Genomic DNA, 20,529 nt, shown 5'->3' on the forward strand with positions numbered 1-20,529 from the left:
TTTAAAATGACTCGCACGGAATCCAAAGTTAATATTTATAATACGTCATCCTACCACGAACTATAAAAGGGGCTTTGGAGTCAAACCAGGACTCGTGATTTTCTGCAGACTTGCAGTGACGCATCTGTGTGTGTGAACTGTACACACACTCATTCACCAACACCACTTGCACGTTACGGGAACTCGGCTGGGAGTTATCACCCCATCCCCCGTACAGTCCTGATCTCGCTCCAAGACATTTCCACATATTGGGGGCATTAAAGGAGTTCCCGGGAGGCCGGCGTTTCAGACATGATTCAGACAGGCAGTCTGATCACGGCTCCAGCGTACTGAGAAAACTTTCTACCTTGATGGTGTCCAAGCACTCGTGAAACACTGAGATAAGTGCATTAGTGTATCAGGGGATTATATAGAGAAATATAGAAAGTTTTCACTCTCATATCACATGTTATTCTGTACAATCAAAAGTCCCACTTTGACTTGAACAGCCCTTGTACCGTACATTCATTTTATCACATTTTATTTTATTTGTCACATATACAGTCGCCCATGGCCTAAAAATGAAAAGATTAAAAAAAATAAAATAAATTATTTAAATAAGAGTAAAGATATAATAATAAAAAGAAAAAAAATATGAAAAGAAAATAATTAAATAAGGAGTATAAAATATGAAATAAGAATATAATAATAAACATTATACAGTAGAGAATATATAGAAAACCTTTAGCTGTTAAATTTACACTGTGAAAGTGCATCAGATTCAGGCTTTTATTGTTGACTGGCTGAAACAGTGGCGTGTTTTTACATGAATCCACTGTAAATTGGACATTAGTTTAAGCCCTGGATACAGATTCACTAGGGGAGCGCTTCTGATTTTTTTCTTTTTTTTTTTATGCGCAATGACTTAAGATTCAAATGTTTATTATCTTGTGAATGAAACAAGAAACATATACAGTAGTTACAACCTACAGTGAATTTCTTACTCTTTTGTATCAGTCATCTATACTGTACATATACTGTAGCTTTACATATTGGTTAGAAGGTACTTAGAACTTCATAAGAAACATAAGAAGATATTGATTATCTGTTACTATAAATAACTTTTGAAGCAATGCCCAGTACACAATCTGGCATCAAACTCTACCTGACTAGCTAACTCGACTTTTTTTTTCTTTTTCGAAAGATCGTGATTTATTATTCATTTAATTTGGTGCTAAACTGGGTTTAGGGGGCCAATTTTACCACTAAGCACCCTTAACAGGAGCTCGCCAGGTCATACTTACAGCCCGGTGTGGACTGAATCGGACACTATTGCAGGATATGTCATTATCATTTAAACTAATTGAGACTGGTGCTCCAGTAAATTGGGTCAGGTAACAGCGCTGGTTATGATGAGCTCCTGATATGACTTGCCTTGTACGACATGGTGGAGTCATCATTAATGTCCTGCCACTCTACATAGACTTTGTTTCCTTATTCCAGCACTGGGAAACCAAAGACATGTTTTTTTTTTGTTTTTTTGTTTTTTTTTAAGTGACCTGATTAGACATTTCTCTACTTGAATCTAATTAGGTAAAAGTGGAGCCGGCAAATATTTGGCACAATACACCCTGAAAGTCCAGTCCATGAATCTTATCGCCTTCATTTCATCCAGTAGATCCGCGGAGTGAGGATGCCATCCAGTGCCGGACAGAAGGAACATCACCAGCACTGGACCATTGGATGGTTTCTGCCTGAGCAAGCTCGCTTTAGTATAACACCACTAACAAGAACTGGGACATTACTAATTGGTCACGGACAGATCCATTGACCAGGGACATCTTTTGTGCTTTTTTTTTTGGCTGTTGTGATTTCATGTGCACACAAACCATTAAACACACAATCAGGTTTTTGAGGAAGGAAGGTTTTCATGAACTTTATGGATTAAAGGCTTTTTAAAGTAGCTGTCAAGGAAGACAAGACATGTTTGGCCACATTTATTAATTAAACATACTACAGTATATTCACTGGCAAGGTTAACAAGATTAATCTTCCAATACAGTCTTCATTTTTATTACTTGTACATTGAGTGTAAAGTTTTTTATATTTTCTATATTGTATCATTTTTATTCTTTATAGGATTTATTTATTCATATTCTTTTTTCACATTCCTCATTTGAATAATCTGTTTTCCTTCCTGTTTCACTGGGTATGACCGTGCAATGTGAGTTTGATAATACACTGGGACAGAACTGAGACGTCTGCTTGTCCCATGGATCCGTGGAGTGTGTTGCCATCTAGTGCCCAGAATTCTCAGCCTCAGTTACCTAATGAGCAGTTACTACATTCTGGCGTCTCCCTGACCAAACTCGCTTCGGCGTCCTGTGTCTGTCAAACTGAGTTTAAGTTTCTAACAGAGAGTATGAAAATGTGGAAGAAAGACTGCCTGAAGTCTCTGCACCCATCATCTCCAAGTGTCCAAGTCTCTTAAACAAGAGCTCTTACTGAGGATTCTGGCTTTCTAGTGCAAAACAGTAGCTTCCAGAACTCCAGCCGATGTGTTACAATCACTATTCGTGTCATTTACTAGAGACCATGGACGAGACTTACTGAGTGTCTGGTGATGTCAGCCATGCGGTGAAGCTTATAAAACATTCTAGTAGGTGGATTGGCTATGTGTGGCTACTGAGTGTGTAAGAGTGTGTGTTGCTCTGTGATGGATTGGGTGTGTATTCCTGCTCCATACCTGTTGTTCCTCGGATAAGACGATGCAGTATGACCCTGACCCGGATAATGAACATACTGATGAAGAATAAATGGACCCGAATGCTTCTAGAGAGGACGGTTTTCACATGGGACAAGTCTTCTTATGGGCCTCACGCAGACACACACACAAACACGATCACACACAATCACACACACACACGCACACATGGCTGGCTTCTCATAAATTCTCAGTGCGGTCTCTGATTTCTGGAGCCCTGATTTAGAAAATTTAAAGACTTATTTAATCATAAGTGTCCTTCATAACAACCTACTGTATGTTTTATATGTCAATGAAAAACTTTTTTTAAAGGATGTTCATTCCTTTACACATCGTTTAACAGTGAATCATCGATTACAGATTATGGAAAATGATGAAATATAAAACATTCCTACTTCCTGTGGGGAAAAAAACAGGAAGTTCTCTTTTCTTGAGTCAGTTTGACAGTTAGGTTAAATAGTTTGACGTTTGGCGGCACAGTGGTGTAGTGGTTAGCACTCTCGTCTTGCGACAGCGGTCTGTGGATCTGTTTCTGTGTGCATGAAGTTTGCATGTTCTCCCCGTGCCAGGTGGGTGTCCCTCGGGTACACCAGTTTTCTCCCACAGTCCAAAAGTTATTTCTTTATATTATTATATAATATATTATTTCTTAAATAATACCCTGATATTCAACGCAGAACTATGTTGTATTAGTGCTGCAGGTCAATGATTTACAGTATTCGTTTTTGGGAAAGAAAATTTGGTACAAAATTGGGAAAACACAACAAAGTTCTGAAATTTTGAGATTTTTTAAAATAATTAATATTATTATTAATATTTTAAATATGTGTTTACATTTATGACATTCCTCAAAAAAAAAAAACATTTAAAGGCCAGCTGCAAAAATGAAAATGTATTTTTTAATTAATTACATTTATTAAAAAGGGAAGATGAAATGGAATGAACAACAACAATTATGTGTCAGGATTTATTTTTACTTTTTTTTTTTAAGGAAAGTGCAGGTTAATTTGTTTTATTTTTAGTTTATATTTTGTGTTAATTATTTTTATGTATTTTTTTCAGCTGTGGAACAAACAATTTAAGTTTCCATTATTTCTTATAGGAAAATTCTATTTGATATACAAGTGTTTTGATATACAAGTACACTTTAGTTCCAGAACTAATTATGCTCACAATCCAAGGTTCCACAATACAGTAATGTACAAATTATAAAATGTATAAATGGTGTGGAATGTGCAAAATAAAAAGGCTATTAGAGGGATAGTATAAGGCACGTCGGTATGACAGCAGCAGTGTAAGTGAACCAGTGTGTGTGTGTGTGTGTGTGTGTGTGACAGAAGCAGTGTTGTTGTCCATGTTTTGCAACCTTAGTCTTCATTTATGTTTAAATAAGAACCAGCATGTGTGTCGTGTGAAAAGGTGCAGTGTGTTGAGTAGTTCGGTGTGCACCAATACTGGTGTGAAGGAAACAAAGCAAGTCCGAATGGTAGAGATCTACAGTATATGGTGTTCTGGTCGAGCGCCTGAATAGCCTGCGCCCGATTCGCTCCTGAAGTCGTTCCGGTTCATGGTTTAAAAATTCTGAGATCTTTTTTATGTTTAGTCCTGCTGCTGCAATTTTAAGTACTTGTGCTCGTCCGAAAAGAAACCTGTGATAAAGTGTGACATTTAAAAACAAGAAGAGGACATGAGTGTAGGAGTCTGAGAAAGGTGACAAAAGACTTTTTTTGCACATACTGTACTGATGCAAAGTGTTACTGTAGAAATGCTGACATATTCCTACGAGCTCATTACTACAGTATGAACTTTATGACTGGAACTACAATCAGAACTGCTGTTAAAGAGAATTAATCAACAAGTTTTGAGCAATCAGGCCATAAATTGTTAACAATTGAGATAAATATGTTAAATATTGAGATAAATACGTCTGTGTAGCTTCAGAGTCATGAGGTCATGAGCAATCACTGGAACAAAGTTATTTCACAAGCCGATGTCTCACATCTCATTCTCACTTTGGGTTTAGAGAGAAGGAATGTTTTGAGGGTTTTTGTTTGTTTGTTTGTTTGTTTGTTGTGTGTGTTTTTCGTAAATAAACTCATAAATCTTTTTAACTTGATTGTCAGTCCTAAGAGGAGGGATCTGCTTCATTCAATAATATGACCACTATTCTTAAACAGTGAGACAATCTTAAAATTATGACTTAAATTGCACAGTGTGAAATAGTTTCAGCCGTGACAGTTTAAGTCTGCTCCTGAAGTTGATCTGGTTCATGTTTTATAAACAATAAGACCTTTTTTTCATGTTTATTGGCCCCGATGTTGCAGTTTTCGACTGCTTGTGCATGTCTAAAAAGTAAGCCGTGGTTAAGGCATTGGACTATACTCTAAACTCTAGAAAGACCCAAGGTCAAACCCCACAACCACCAATATGCCCTTGTTGGGCCCTCGAGCAGGGCTCTCAACCCTCAGGTGTACAATGAGATAAAAATGTAAGTTGATCTGTATACGGGTATCTGCCAAGTGCTGTAATGTACATGAAATCTTGGGATGTGGGTTTAAAACTCACTCACCGGTGTTGATTTTATTTCAATTCCATAAGCTTAAAAACAGCTTGTTTTACTGAAACGTAGTCTTGCAAACCCTGAATGAACTGTCTGCTAGTCAAGTACCAACACGTTCCAATGAACTCATTACTATCCCCTTTACATCGGAAACTTCTTTCACAACTGCTGTTAAAGTGAATTAATCAACGGGTTCTGGCCAATCAGGTTCAAGAGTTCAGCAGTCTCATTTATAATCTGATAATATTTAAGATAAACAGATTTATATGTGTGACTCCAGACGGGTCTCGGGAAAACACTGGCACTTTGTTATTTTACAGGCCTATTGTACATTTTGGGTTTGAAGGGACGGAGAAGTTGTGAGCTTGTGTTTGTTTGTACATACACTTGTATAAAAGAACCGTTTTTTTTAAGGTTGAGTTTCAATTCTAAATTCTAATTGCTTGAATACTTTAAAAAAATCAGCAGGAAGTATCTAACTCAACAGAGGCCTTGCATGTGTTCTTTTTTAACACCTTAGCAAAGACTTCTTCTTCCTGTCAGTTGACGCATTACAGTACAGAAAAGTACACTAGCAATCTGAATCCACTGCTTCCCCAATGTGTTTTTGTTTAGTTTTACTAAAGATTCTGCTTAGACAATCCTAGAATTTGGCTTGCTTTAACTTTAATCTTAAATAATTGTCACGATAGCACCAGGGAAGATGCTGAACTCCAATCCCATCAGCCCCTGCAGCCCCATCTGTTGCATGTCTCCCATGGTAACACCCTACAGTGAAATTTCTTCTCTTTGCGATAAATCATCTATACTGTACATACAGATCCTTTTCAAAAAATTTGCATATTGTGATAAAGTTCATTATTTTCTGTAATGTTCTGATAAACATTTGACTTTCATGTATTTCAGATTCATTACACACAACTGAAGTAGTTCAAGCCTTTTAATTATTTTAATATTGATGATTTTGGCATACAGCTCATGAAAAAATCTAAAAAAATTAGCATATCATGAAAAGGTTCTCTAAACGAGCTATTAACCTAATCATCTAAATCAACTAATTAACTCTAAACACCTGCAAAAGATTCCTGAGGCTTTTAAAAACTCCCAGCCTGGTTCATTACTCAAAACCGCAATCATGGGTAAGACTGCCGACCTGACTGCTGTCCAGAAGGCCATCATTGACACCCTCAAGCAAGGAGGTAAGATACAGAAAGAAATTTCTGAACGAATAGGCTGTTCCCAGAGTGCTGTGTCAAGGCACCTCAGTGGGAAGTCTGTGGGAAGGAAAAAGTGTGGCAGAAAATGCTGCACAACGAGAAAGAGGTGACTGGACCCTGAGGAAGATTGTGGAGAAGGACCGATTCCAGACCTTAGGGGACCTGCGGAAGCAGTGGACTGAGTCTGGAGTAGAAACATCCAGAGCCACCGTGTACAGGCGTGTGCAGGAAATGGGCTACAGGTGCCGCATTCCCCAGGTCAAGCCACTTTTGAACCAGAAACAGCGGCAGAAGCGCCTGACCTGGGCTACAGAGAAGCAGCACTGGACTGTTGCTCAGTGGTCCAAAGTACTTTTTTCGGATAAAAGCAAATTTTGCATGTCATTCGGAAATCAAGGTGCCAGAGTCTGGAGGAAGACTGGGGAGAGGGAAATGCCAAAATGCCTGAAGTCCAGTGTCAAGTACCCACAGTCAGTGATGGTCTGGGGTGCCATGTCAGCTGCTGGTGTTGGTCCACTGTGTTTTATCAAGGGCAGGGTCAATGCAGCTAGCTATCAGGAGATTTTGGAGCACTTCATGCTTCCATCTGCTGAAAAGCTTTATGGAGATAAAGATTTAATTTTTCAGCACGACCTGGCACCTGCTCACAGTGCCAAAACCACTGGTAAATGGTTTACTGACCATGGTATTACTGTGCTCAATTGGCCTGCCAACTCTCCTGACCTGAACCCCATAGAGAATCTGTGGAATATTGTGAAGAGAAAGTTGAGAGACGCAAGACCCAACACTCTGGATGAGACTAAGGCCGCTATCGAAGCATCCTGGGCCTCCATAACACCTCAGCAGTGCCACAGGCTGATTGCCTCCATGCCACGCCGCATTGAAGCGGTCATTTCTGCAAAAGGATTCCCGACCAAGTATTAAGTGCATAACTGAACATAATTATTTAAGGGTTGACTTTTTTTGTATTAAAAACACATTTCTTTTATTGGTCGGATGAAATATGCAAATTTTTTGAGATAGGAACTTGGGGTTTTCATGAGCTGTATGCCAAAATCATCAATATTAAAACAATTAAAAGGTTTGAACTACTTCAGTTGTGTGTAATGAATCTGAAATACATGAAAGTCAAATGTTTATCAGTACATTACAAAAAAATAATGAACTTTATCACAATATGCTATTTTTTTTAAAGGACCTGTACAGTTTTATAGATTGGTTGGATGTTACTTTGAGGATAGTAGGTCAGTATAAGGAGGTCACTAATTGAGACTGGTGCTCCAGTAAATTGGGTCCAGTAACACCACTGGTTATGATGAACCCCTGATATGATTTGCATTATACCACATGGTGTCTTCATCCTAAATGTCCTGAATGCCACTCTTCTTTACTGAAATCAGCTAAAATTAAAGATTTTTTTTAAAGGTGATCTGATTAGACATTTCTCTACCTGGAGCTCATTAGGTAAAATTGGAACCAGCACCGTTTTTGGCAGGAAGACACCCTGGAGGCGACACCAATCCATATATATCAATCATATCACCTTCATACAGCATTCCTGAGACACCATTCCATCCATGGAGTGAGTTTGGCATCCAGTGCCAGCCAGAATGTACTACAGCACTGGATCACTGGACGGTTTCTACCTGATCAAGCTCGCTTTTTATTGTATGTCTGTAAAACACAGGTTACCATAATACCGCTAACAACTTACTAATTGGTATTATTTAGAAGGAGCTGAGGGTCAGATGCTCTGTCCATTAATCGGGGATATCTATTGTGCATTTTTATAGCTACAAGTTGTGATTTCATGTGCACACAAACCTTTTAACATGCAATAATAAGCGTTTGGGGAAAGCAAGTGAGTAATAGATGTACAATTTGAGGTATTGCCAGCTGAGATGCGTTAACAGATTTTTTAGTGGTTAGATGAATTTTTTGATATACTGTACCGGATGTTTTTTCTTACATAATATCCTGATACTCAACCCAGGACTATGCTGTGTTAGCGTTCAGATCAACAATTTATTCGTTTTTTTGCAAGAAAACACTTATAGCTTTACAATTTTGTTTGGAGGGTGCATTAACCTTAGTAAGCCAGTGTAAGAGGTACATTGAATGAGAAAATCTTATTACTTTTTACTACCAAAAGAATAACAACTTGGCTGCTTCCGGAACAATAACTAGCACACAATGTGACATCCTGTTTCTTCAGACATCCAGTCAAATCCCACAAGCAGTTATTTTTCTATGTTTAAGACAACCCGCCCCCCCCCCAAAGTTACATTTCCTAGACTGCACCTAGTTTGGGTTTGGAGGGAAGGAGGGACTGTTTTTTTTTTTGTTTTGTTTTGTTTTGTTTTTTCAATCCTAAATCAGAACCGCTTAGAACTGCTACACCTCAGTCAAAAAAAAAACATTCTGCAGGAAATGTTTAACCCAAGAGAGGCATTGCTTCATGTGTCCTATTTTAACACATTAGCAAAGACATGTGCACTTCCTCTTCCTGCGGTTTAAAATATTAGGACACAGAAGACTTGACTAGCAATAACTGTTTCTATTTCATATAGACACACTTATATGCATTTCTTTCCTTCGCTTTACCTTCAGGTGTCTCAGGGAGCATCACTTCACCCAGTGGTAGCTCATTGGTTAAGGCATTGGGCTACAGTTCGGAAGATCCCAGGTTCAAATCCCACAACGACCAAGTTGCCACTGTTGAGCCCTTGAGCGCGGCCCTTAACCCTCAACTGCTCAGATGTGTAATGAGATAAAAAAAAAGAATAATGTAAGTCGCTCTGCATAAGAGCGTCTGCCAAATGCCTAAGTCCACCCTTTGGCTCTCCAGAGAACTTCACGTCATGCTTGTCTTGTTGTTGATATGGCTCGCGCTTGAACTCCAACTTGGGCTTTGCTCTATTTGTTGCCTTCATTGTGGCCTTTGCTCCGTTTCTGTGCTTGTGTCCTCTACCTCACACCATGACTCGTGTATGTGGAGGAGAGTGTGTGGAGGATGTTGCATCCATGACGAGGGTGGTGATCTCCAATGAACTGAGGGCCCTTACTACAGAATCGACCTGGGTTAAGACCACAACCTCACCATGTTACAGGAGCCTATTTCATCTTCATAATCTTGTTAAATTTGTTACTGAAAAAAAATAAAAACTTTCCCTAATGAACGATTAGGTGACATTTCTGGAAAAGCTCAACCAAACGTACAGTAACGCCTCCTCTACAGCAACATGGCACTTTAAGTTGGATGGTTGATAGTTTGTTTTTATAAACTATAGAACCCCTCGTGAACATTTTTTAACTAAAGCACTTCACTTCTCTTTCACATAAAATTAATTAGATATATAAAGCATAACTACAAAATTTGCACTGCATAAAGTAAAACAAATAAATATAATAAGATCAATCGAAATAAAACAAACAAATCTCCTTATGCGTGAACATTTCTAGTTCCAAAACTACATTTCATCTTGTTACAGGATCCAATATTAGATATTTTTTCCTCTGATATCCAATTTTCTGATATTCACTATTTTTGTTAGTAATATCCTAAAACAACCCTAAAACTCTTTCTTTCTTTCTTCTGCTATTAAAAATGAATAAACCCAACTAAAGCATCCCAGTTGATCTCCTTTCCCTAGATGATGTAATAAACTTCCTCCTTTATTTTTCCAATATCATATGAATCATTTGAATAATATTTTAAGTTCTGATGGTGGTGGATTCAACCCTTCTAGTTCTGCATATACATTTACACCCAAGAGTACTTTCGGTAATTTTATTACATTACATCTATTTTATTTTTATCTTCTCTCTATACAATATACTATTTATGCTCCTTAGAAAGAAAGAATATTTTCCAGATTTCAATACTGCATTCTGTTATTACTCCATATTTAAAGAAGATCTACGTATTATAATCAAGAGCTGACGGCAAAACCATTAGTCAGTTCTATAACTGAGCAAATGTTATGTTTTATGTCATTTATTTTGATAAATAAATAAATAAAACTTGTTTTATTTCTGTTTGCGTCGTTGTGTTGAATTTTATGAATGTAAAGTGTAATGTAATAAAGTATGTTATTTTATATTATACTATTTTGTTAAATGTGAACAGAACATTAGTACGTTGTTAATTTTAGTCTTTATTTGTGACCTACTGTATATATTACTGCAGTGTGTTTTTTTTTTTCACATATCCCAGCCTGTTTCTCAAGGGCCCAACAGCCGCAGCTTGGTGGAGATGTGGTTTAAACCACGCCGGCCTTCTGATCATTAACTCATAACTTTTTTATAATTTAAGAAACAGTTCGTTTTTATTTTTATTTAATTATATGAGATTTAGTAGGAAACTCAGATACAAAGCTATTAGATAAATCAAATATAAAAAAAAAAATCATGCTATTTTGTCTGTGGCTAACTTAACGCATGCAATACCAAGAGTACTGAGGAAGTGGTGTGCTTTTTGGCACTCCATGTGACTCATACACTTTAAGATAAAACAGAATCATGGTTTCAACACTTCAGAACATCTCATACAAATGAAGAACAAATAAGATAAATTCTGTGCTTTAGACTGTTTGCGCACCAGTTAAATGCATTTAGACTTTTCTTTTTAAGAAAAAGATGCAACACATCAAACACATAAAAATCTGCACAAACATACAATTCATACATGCTGTAAAAATAAAAAAGGCACATTATGGTTAAGCAATTATAAATGTTTTACATGAAATTACATCCAGTGGCTCATCATAAAAAAGTGCATGAATTTGAGGGACAATTAAGTACAGCTCAGAGCTGTTAAGTTCAGCTGGCTTCCACAAATATCAGGTACATCATGTAAAAAAAAACCCCACAAACGATTATTCAAGCAGCAGCAGTTCACAGTACACACCCTGAGCTGCTATATTTACCAGTTACCGCTTTCGCTTCTCTACAGTCTACCTGATTGAAGGCCAAAAAGCATCTGACATCAGCTTAGGAATTACATTCATTCAGATGAGGTAGAGCAGAAACATGGCAGAGCACAGGCGATGGGAATCAAACCAGTAGAGAAACACGAGACCTGTAAATTCTGAACTTCCTGTCTTTTGAGGAACACAAAAACTTGCCCAAGAAAACAACATTGTGAAATTCAGACAGAGGGGAAGTCCAGAACAACCAACAACCCACAATGAGTGATGGTAGTTTACATATTTTAATAATATTTAAAACCATAAGGTGAACTCAATCCTTGCTATTCACTTGTAAATGTCAATAATATCCAACATTTCTTAAAAAAATAAATATTCAGTTTAAACTTCTTTAATGGACATGCCTTTCTGTTTTTTTTTCTACCTTACCCACAATGTTGTCTACCTGCTAAAAGTGATGCCAGTGGGATAGAAATAAAAGCTTCCTTCTATTCCAGATGAAGACTCATTATTACACCTTATCTGAAAATGCCAAGTTTTTTCGCTCGCTGTCAAAGTTTTTTAAATCTCTGCTACTCCTTCTGTTCAAAGATGCTCAAGTCTTCACTCTGATTCCTGATTTTCATGGACAGCCCGGTGGTGCTGGTGTGATGGGAGCAGTTTTTCCCCTGCTTTACTTTCTTCAAGTGCCCTTTGATGTACAAGCGGAACTTCCTGGTTGAAAAGCAGTACACGATTGGGTCCAGGATGCAGTTCAACCCCATAAGAAGCAGTGTGACTTGGTGGGCGTCGTTCAGATACTGCTGGGTTTCTTCACTCCAGTCGGTCATCTTCAGGACGGCTAGCGTCCAGGGTCCCTGAACCACGTGATGAGGAACGAAACAAATTACGAACACACCTACAACCGCACAGAGCATCCGCAAGGCGCGACGTTTGGTACCAAGGGGCCGTCTTCCTGTACTGGGCCGGGGCTGACTGACGGGCTGTGCCAGGAGGGCGCAAGCGATGAGGACGTTGCACAAAACCACGAGGAGGAAGACTGTAAAAAACAGGCCGATGATGATGAAGTTAGTAATGACGACAGGAAGCTTGGATTTGGGGTCACTGTTATGGTAGCCCTCTAAGCATCGTGAGACACCTCCATGCTTGTCTTTCTGGACGCCAGGCGTAGCAAGGTGATACGCGGCCACTGCCAGGGTGATGGCCCAGATGATCACTGAGGTAATAACACCGCGTCTCCAGCAGTCGGTAGAAGCGGCCACCAGTGGCCGAGTCACGGCCCAGTAGCGATTGACGCTGATGACGGCGAGGAAGAGGACAGAGCCGTAGGTGTTGATGAAGAAGAGCGTGCCGCTAATGCGACACAGAGCATCTGGGTAGATCCAGTCACCATGATGACTATAATAGCTAATCCAAAGAGGAAGCACACAGACGAAGAGCAGGTCCGCCACGGTCAGGTTGGTCATGTAGATGCGCATCTCATTCATGGACCTGGAGCCTCGCATTTGACGCAGGACATAGAGCACGTATGCATTGGCTACAAGCCCGATTATAAACACCACACCGTAGAAAGCGGGGAAGAGTGTGTAGCGGAATTCTGAGTCCAGGAAAGTGTTATTTTGGGAATTCTCTGTAGTCAACTCACTGACAGGAGTCACTGTTGAAGGCATCTGAAAAAGAAATTTTATTTAGCATGTGATCTTTTAACTACAGTATGTTAGGAGTCACAACTGTTTAAAAATAAATTCTCTCTCTCGCTTCCCTCTTCAAGACATACAGTACTTCCTAAAATATAGTCAAATTCTTACAGAGAGGATCCTTTAGATTTCTGTTTGTGCTCGATATGAAGTGCCGGATGTGTTTCGATAAGGATTCACCTACTTCTCCTTATCTTAATCCATCAGAACCATCAAACCAACATCCTGCTTCATCACCAGTTCGGCACAGATTATTCGTTTTAAACGTTACACGTTAGGACCGATACAGTACGTACAATATAAATAAATCATATAAATATAAATAAATCATATAAAATATAAAAAGTATTTTCAAATTTTTTTTCACGTATACGTTTCTACTTATCTCCACACTTTTCTATTTTGACAACTTAATAATTATCCAGTGGTCAAGACCACACCTTAGGATAAAAAAAAATTGAACAGTTCTTTGGTGGTTCCTGAGTATTTAATTTTCCTAACACCCTAAATAATGACCTGATGTAACACTGTTATAAACAGAATCTTCAGACTTCTTCTCCTAAAAGTGTACAGGATACACATTGTTCCTAGTGAACATTGAATCTAGTATTCCAGGGACACCCTGAAGGGAACTCCAGTATATTAGAAACACCCAATATGTGTTTGAGAAGAAACTGGAAAACCCCAGAAAAAAAAAACTGGAAAGAAAACATATGAAGAACATGCAGCAGAAATGTGCGCAGACAGGAAATGGAGCATCACTGCCTGTTAGAAATATACATTATGTTCATTAAACACATTCCTAGCTAATTAAACATTACATGAGATTTTGCTATTTGAAGACAACAGGAATTACGTATCTATTCCTTAAATCATATGGTATTTAAAACCAGTTTATATAAAGGCAAACACAAAGGAATTGGACATTTTTAATTGCTCTGGTGCAAAGTCAAGTTGCCTCTGACCCTGGGTTATTAATAGAATATATTAGAAAATACTAAACTCTTGTATATAACTAAGGAGGATAGAGAGAGAAAATGTATACACAACTGAGGAAAGGAAAACTTGTATAAACATTTTAATACATCGACATATTGATACATATATATATATATATATATATATATATATATATATATATATATATAGATGTATTATATCCATATATATGTAAATGTATTGTATATATATATATAATTTTATGTTAATACGATTTTTGTGTTCTGTGTGTGTGTATATATATATATATCCTAGCATGGTTGTTAAAATTTTAAACACTGCAGTGTGTATACATTATGCCTGTCTGATTTAATATATTATGTGAGGTGTTTATCCTTTATCCACATTTACAAGGTTAAAAGTCAGGCAAGCTTATAAACACAATAAAAATATGTTCAGTTTATGTTTTTATGAATTGCATAAGATGTAAGGGTGTGTAAGCACCGAGCTGGAGTTTCCAATGATGATGTAATTCTGTGAGCTTCCAAGAATTCCACACCTGAGCTGTCTCACGTATGTGCGTGTGCGTATTTGTGTGTGTGTGTGTGTGTGTGTGTGTGTGTGTGTGTGTGTGTGCATGTGTGCATAAATTCAAATATATCACATACCCTAATTATATTTCTAGATAAAAAGTGGTGATTAAAAGGTTTTTTACAGGTTTATATTAAAATGAAAGCCACTTGTATTAACATTATTTGTTACTTTGATGTTATGTTATGTGATTGTCATGTTATAAACATAAGCATTAAAATAACTTAATAAAGTCATTTTACATAGTTTAATGGTAATGTCAAATGAAAAAAAAAAGTTGCATCACATGCTCACAAGACTATGTGGAAAAAAAGGAAACCGGAGCTGCAGAAAGCTTTCGATCCACATCATGAAAAATTCCCAAGCGCAGTGCCCTGGGGTGCGGCACATTTCAGGGTAATTCACACTTTACTCAATGCTTCAAGTCAATAAAGATCATTATCAGGCGTATCTACGCTGTCTAGACTATAGCTAGCATCCGCTGTTGTGTATAATCTGTCATCATCTGCGCAGGTTAAGGACGTCCGAGGGTTCAACAGTTTCCCAGACCAGTAGATCCTCTTACTTAATGCTTGACCATTTCATGAGTGTTCAAATTTCTTTAGAATAAGACGAGCCCTTCCTGCCTGTGTTTCCTCACTTCAGTAACAATAACTCGCAGTGCCACCTGAGATGTTTTAATGTTAAGCCCATTGCTGTTGGAGTTGTCTCACCACTGGAGACATGAATTCTTTCATTCTGGTATGAAGGTTGATCTGGTCGTCTTGCATCCTGATCAAAGGGAAACTTACTCATTGTTTTATAGGTTCCTAAATAAAATGTGTTTATCAAATGTGTACAACCTTAGAATCACCTTGATTGCAAATAGAATATGATAATGAAAATTTGTACAAAGCATTCTGTTTAATCAGACACCTCGTGCACTACACTTATCTCTAAACTGTATTGATTAGGTATCGCCTTTATGGGTAAATGACTGTGTGACTGAGGAACAAGCAAACATGTGAAAAGTTGGCACACACATTAGCAACTCATTGACATCCATGGGACAATTTAGCATAACCAATCCAACTATGTCGTAAGGCTAGGAGAGGACACCAAAGCGCTCAGGTATAACCTGCGTGCCCGCATTTCATGCACATTATTGTTTTTTAAAACTGTTTTGTGCTATCCTGTATCATTATCATAATTCCTTTTTTCCTAAACTTAAAAGTTTGCCCTTTTAATATATTTATGTGTATATATTTTAGATAGATAGATAGATAGATAGATAGATAGATAGATAGATAGATAGATAGATAGATAGATAGATAGATAGTTTGACTCACCTTAATTAGATCTTGCTGCTCCCCTCGATTGGAGAAATTGCACTCACTGTCAATAATCTTTTTTTGTATTTGAAATAAAAATAATAATAATAAAAACAGCTATTTATGTCTTCTTTTAAAAGAAAGCCCTCCTCTCAGTGACTGTCTGTAAGTTTAAATAGTCAGCACTAGACGAACTATCCTGTATATGTGTGTCCACTATGTTGTCTGCAGGTCTAATGAGCAGTGCAGTAAGATGAACAGCTGCTTTTGTGTGGAACATGTGGAAACCGTGCGTTTCGTATGTAGATTTCACAATGCGGTGTCACAGCCACGCCTTCTGAACAGAGCAATTGACACCCCTTTTCTCTTCCTCTAACAGTATTGCACATATAATACCCAACAACCACGCCCAAAACAACCCCTAGATGTCGCCAAGTTGCGTAATTTCTTACATTTTTCCTAGTAAGTGTACAGTACCTCTACAATTCCGTACCAACTCTCCAGAAAGCTTGGTTCACTTACCATTTGGTAAATTATAACCTCTGCTTTGATTTACCCCAAAGCATTTACTTTTCCTGCCATTCATTTCTTTAGGTTAAAATAAGAATGTATATCGACTAGAAATTTATGGTTTCTTATTTAATAAGGTGTAATCCTTCTGGAGCCAGAAGAACTTTGAGCCAAGTCAAAATGAAACACAAAAACGTTCTGCAAAAAATGTTATATTTGATTACACAATCACTGAACTATTTATTAAACACGATTTAGTAAATTCTTTCAGCCATGTAGCTAATAGAAAGAAGGCTGATCCGTCTAACTGGCGGGGGCCCACCACCACCTCCTCTCCCCCCATCTGAGGAGCGGCTCTGTCCCTTAATAAAGGGCGACCAGTGACACTAACGTGGTGAAATGTAAGTTAACCACTATGATTTGTTTTCATTATACGACTTAATAAATTACTATCTGTGTCACTTAAAGGATTTTAAACATGCTTAACGTTTTTATGCAGAAGTAATGTATTTAACTGCATATGATGTTTAGGCTACAGTGAACTTAGTTGTATTACTTTGACATGTTTTTTTCCTGCATTATTGGTTTTTCTTTGATAATAATGAGAATTTAATGGGTTGTATTTTTCTATAGATAATGATAGAGGGATTGTATTAATGGACCCTACAGAAAGAACACAGTCTGTTACAGTTGTATGTGTTTTGGTGTTATGTACCTTTAGTTGCTTTTAGGTATATATTTTTTATTTATTTTTTGCCATATAACGTATACTTGCATATTTCCACTGAAGGATGAAGATGAACAGATCAAATCTGCTGTGACAGAAGTGGACGATGCTGGTAGATCCACTGAGGTAGGATGCATACTATTATAATGCAGCGCCCCCTTTTTACATTAGAGTAATAAAATGTCATTGTTCTTTTACAGTACATACCCGGGGATTTGCCCACAGATGAAGGTCTTTCAACCTCAATGCACAATCTAATCAATGTAAGAATTTGTGTGCAGTTGTCCATATTTAAATTTTATTGTCTGACAGAATCTCATTTATTTATTTTTGCATTCCTAGTTGCCAGCAAAGGAGATGTATAAGGTCCATCTTCAAAAACAAATAAGAGAAAGTGACATGGAGATGGACCTTATACAGCTTCAAATGGAAGAGAAAAGGCTATCCATTAAAAAAGCAACACTAGAAATCGAATTACTGGAGCGTCGCCTTAAGGTGAGAACTTGTGCATATATTAATCTGTTGCATGTTTAAAGTGTTGTGTATATAAAGCAATGTCATTAAAAAAAACAGATTTTATTTCATTTTACTTTTGTTCATTGTTTTTCAGGAAATTAAGAAATGAACTGCACAGCAGACCAGTGCAAACAATTTAATAAATGTAATTGTGACAAATCCTGTCTCTCAAAAGACTTCCTTCTCTGTTGTGTGCGAAAAATCTGTAGAGGTTCCTCTGGGCCATCTTCTTCAATAGTGAAGAATTGAAATTCTTCAATTTCCCCTCTAATAGTGGCAATGTGGTGAAGCACATTTTGCCTTATAATTAGTAATGATGTGGGTTGCCTCACATATTGGCTATAGTTAGTGGAAAAAAGTAATGAGTTTAATGATTTTAACAAGGCAACACAAAATCAAGTTGTCACCTGAACATTGATACTATGAATAGATTTCCTATTAACATCGTCTCCCTCATTTATTGAAGGAGCTTTAATAGGAATGTGGGTGCCATCAATGCACCCAGTTACATTTGGAAACCCTGAAATAAATAGTCATATATAGAAGGATCATGTGTGTGTGTGTGTGTGTGTGTGTGTGTGTGTATGCAGGATGAATACATGTATAGATATAAATGGTATGACTACATATTAAATATGCGTCATTGATTTTACTACAAAGGACAAACCTGGCACTCTGTGGAATTCCTCTTTAATAACAGAGGTTTATGACCAGGGAACTGTACACACGTGTGTAAGAAGCGTTTAAGTACCAGACATACTGTATGAACAGCTCTACACACAGTTGCCTTTCCCACATGCTCTGCATCACCCACATTGTACAAAAAAAAATGCCCTGACGCCAAAAAACCCAAGTGCTATGCAGAGAATGTTCTCTGTTCTAAGAACAGCCCTGCGGTTGGTGACATGTGCAATATGCGGTTTCAAGAGATGTGTTAAGTAAATTAATGATTCTTTTGAAAACCGATAACGCTCTTTCAAATAATCATTAGGAAATAAAAAGACATCAATACGCGGTCTTATAACTGTCTCCCTTATAATCATATAAATTGGGCCTCCACGTCCACGGGATCATCATCAAAAGGGTCGCCATGCTCAATAACCTTCTGAAACAAACTGACCCTGGAACATAACCTCCTACCGAGCAGCTCATCTTTAGAGAGTAAGTTGCTATGGTTACATACATACCCAGAAAGTTTGCTCTGTTTTTGGAACCGAAAGTTGAGGTTATCCACTAACTTACCCTTAAACTTACCCGAGTATGTCACATAACCTGCTTAATGGAATACCCCCCTGGTTTCCTTCTACCTGTCACTACACCAGTGGTTCTCAAACATTTTCTGTCATTCCCCACTTAAGGCGGTGGGCGAATTTTCAAGCCCCACTTGTCAACAAAATGATAATGAAAACGGCCAAGTGTACTATTTATTGAAATATCAATTTCTAAACCAATAAGATCAAATAAAACCAAGTTCAATACAGATAAAATACACGTGCAATTGTTATAACAGGCTTCCTTCGTCACTTATTTAGAGCTTTCTTTCAAAAAAGTGAAGTGGCTTATTAACGTGACTGGGGTGTGTTGTCTCTAAGTGTCTTCCTACTTTGTCTCATGCTGTCTGCTGCCAGCGGTTTAAGACACAAAACACACACGGGTCTCTCCTCTGCCCCCACCATCCCCACCATGAATCCAAGCGCAACATACAGTAGGCTTCATCATGTTTTCCTTTCGGCTGGATTTTTGGTTGATTAGGCTGATAGTGCTAAATCGCCTGCTTTTTTGTGGTCCATGTAACAAATGTATCCATTGATGTTATTATGCTCACTACATACAGTACACTACTGACCCGGTGTTATGCTCTTAAATGCCCCCCTGCCACGGATTGCCACCTACATAATCTCTTTCAAATAATATAGGCCTATTAGAACATAAATTCATAGATTTATGGTTTACAAATTACAAATTATAACAAACGAATTTAATTATAAAATAAGCAATATAAAAAAAAATTATAGGGGGAAAAATATATAAATTATATATATTTTTTCATATACAACATGTATATTTTTATATTGCTTATTTTATAATAAAAATCGTTTCCTATCATTTTTCACCACAAACAATATTTATTTAGTGTCATTTGTGATAAATAATTTGTTATTTGTACATTGACAAACCCCTGCAAAATAAATGTGCCATAAAATAATCATTTTTGGGGGATTTGTATTAATCGTCTCGACAGCTGTCACATGCCTAGGGTTAATTATAATAGTAATAATATATTTGATAATAATAAACCTTTGAATGTATGTCCTAATATAATATTTGATAGAGATTACGTGTGTATGTGTTGGGGGAGGGGGGGGATGGGTATGGGCAATCCCTGGCAGTGGGGCACTTTAGCGCATAACACCTGTTTGTGTCCGCGGTCAAGTTAGTTTGATATTCGCATCTCCGAATTCAACAGCTTCGTAAATAAACCCGCGAATAAGATACCCAGATATATTTCTCTCTACATTGTCTTTAAGCTCCATCCGCCTTAAATTATACATGTTTAAAAGCATAAACACCATTATTCTCTACGGCACAACGAATGATTTAGGGATCATCGCAAAAAGCCGCACAGCAACAAAAAGCGTAGAACGATCTTGATCTTCCCTTCTGTTCAGCGCCTGAAGGATCAAAAAGCAACTTTGTTACCACACTGGAAACTAGAAATGGCAGCACAGCATACACATAGGAATAAATGAAATTACGTATATAATACCGAATGTTTCCTTCTATATTGTTC

The 20,529-nt window shown here is 37.5% G+C and overlaps 1 protein-coding gene across 1 annotated transcript; it reads right to left on the reverse strand.

Moving 5' to 3' along the window:
* Positions 1 to 10,809: 10,809 nt before the first annotated feature.
* On the reverse strand, positions 10,810 to 16,238 carry LOC128535393 (platelet-activating factor receptor-like). The gene is made up of 2 exons (XM_053509276.1): positions 16,004 to 16,238; positions 10,810 to 13,118 (listed from the first exon to the last, which is right to left on the reverse strand). Exon 2 carries the CDS (start codon positions 13,116 to 13,118, stop codon positions 12,021 to 12,023), a length of 1,098 nt encoding a protein of 365 aa, XP_053365251.1. The 5' UTR covers positions 16,004 to 16,238; the 3' UTR covers positions 10,810 to 12,020.
* Between the last annotated feature and the right edge of the window lie 4,291 nt (positions 16,239 to 20,529).

The sequence above is a fragment of the Clarias gariepinus genome, chromosome 13 (genome assembly GCF_024256425.1).
Source record: "Clarias gariepinus isolate MV-2021 ecotype Netherlands chromosome 13, CGAR_prim_01v2, whole genome shotgun sequence".
NCBI lineage: Eukaryota > Metazoa > Chordata > Actinopteri > Siluriformes > Clariidae > Clarias > Clarias gariepinus.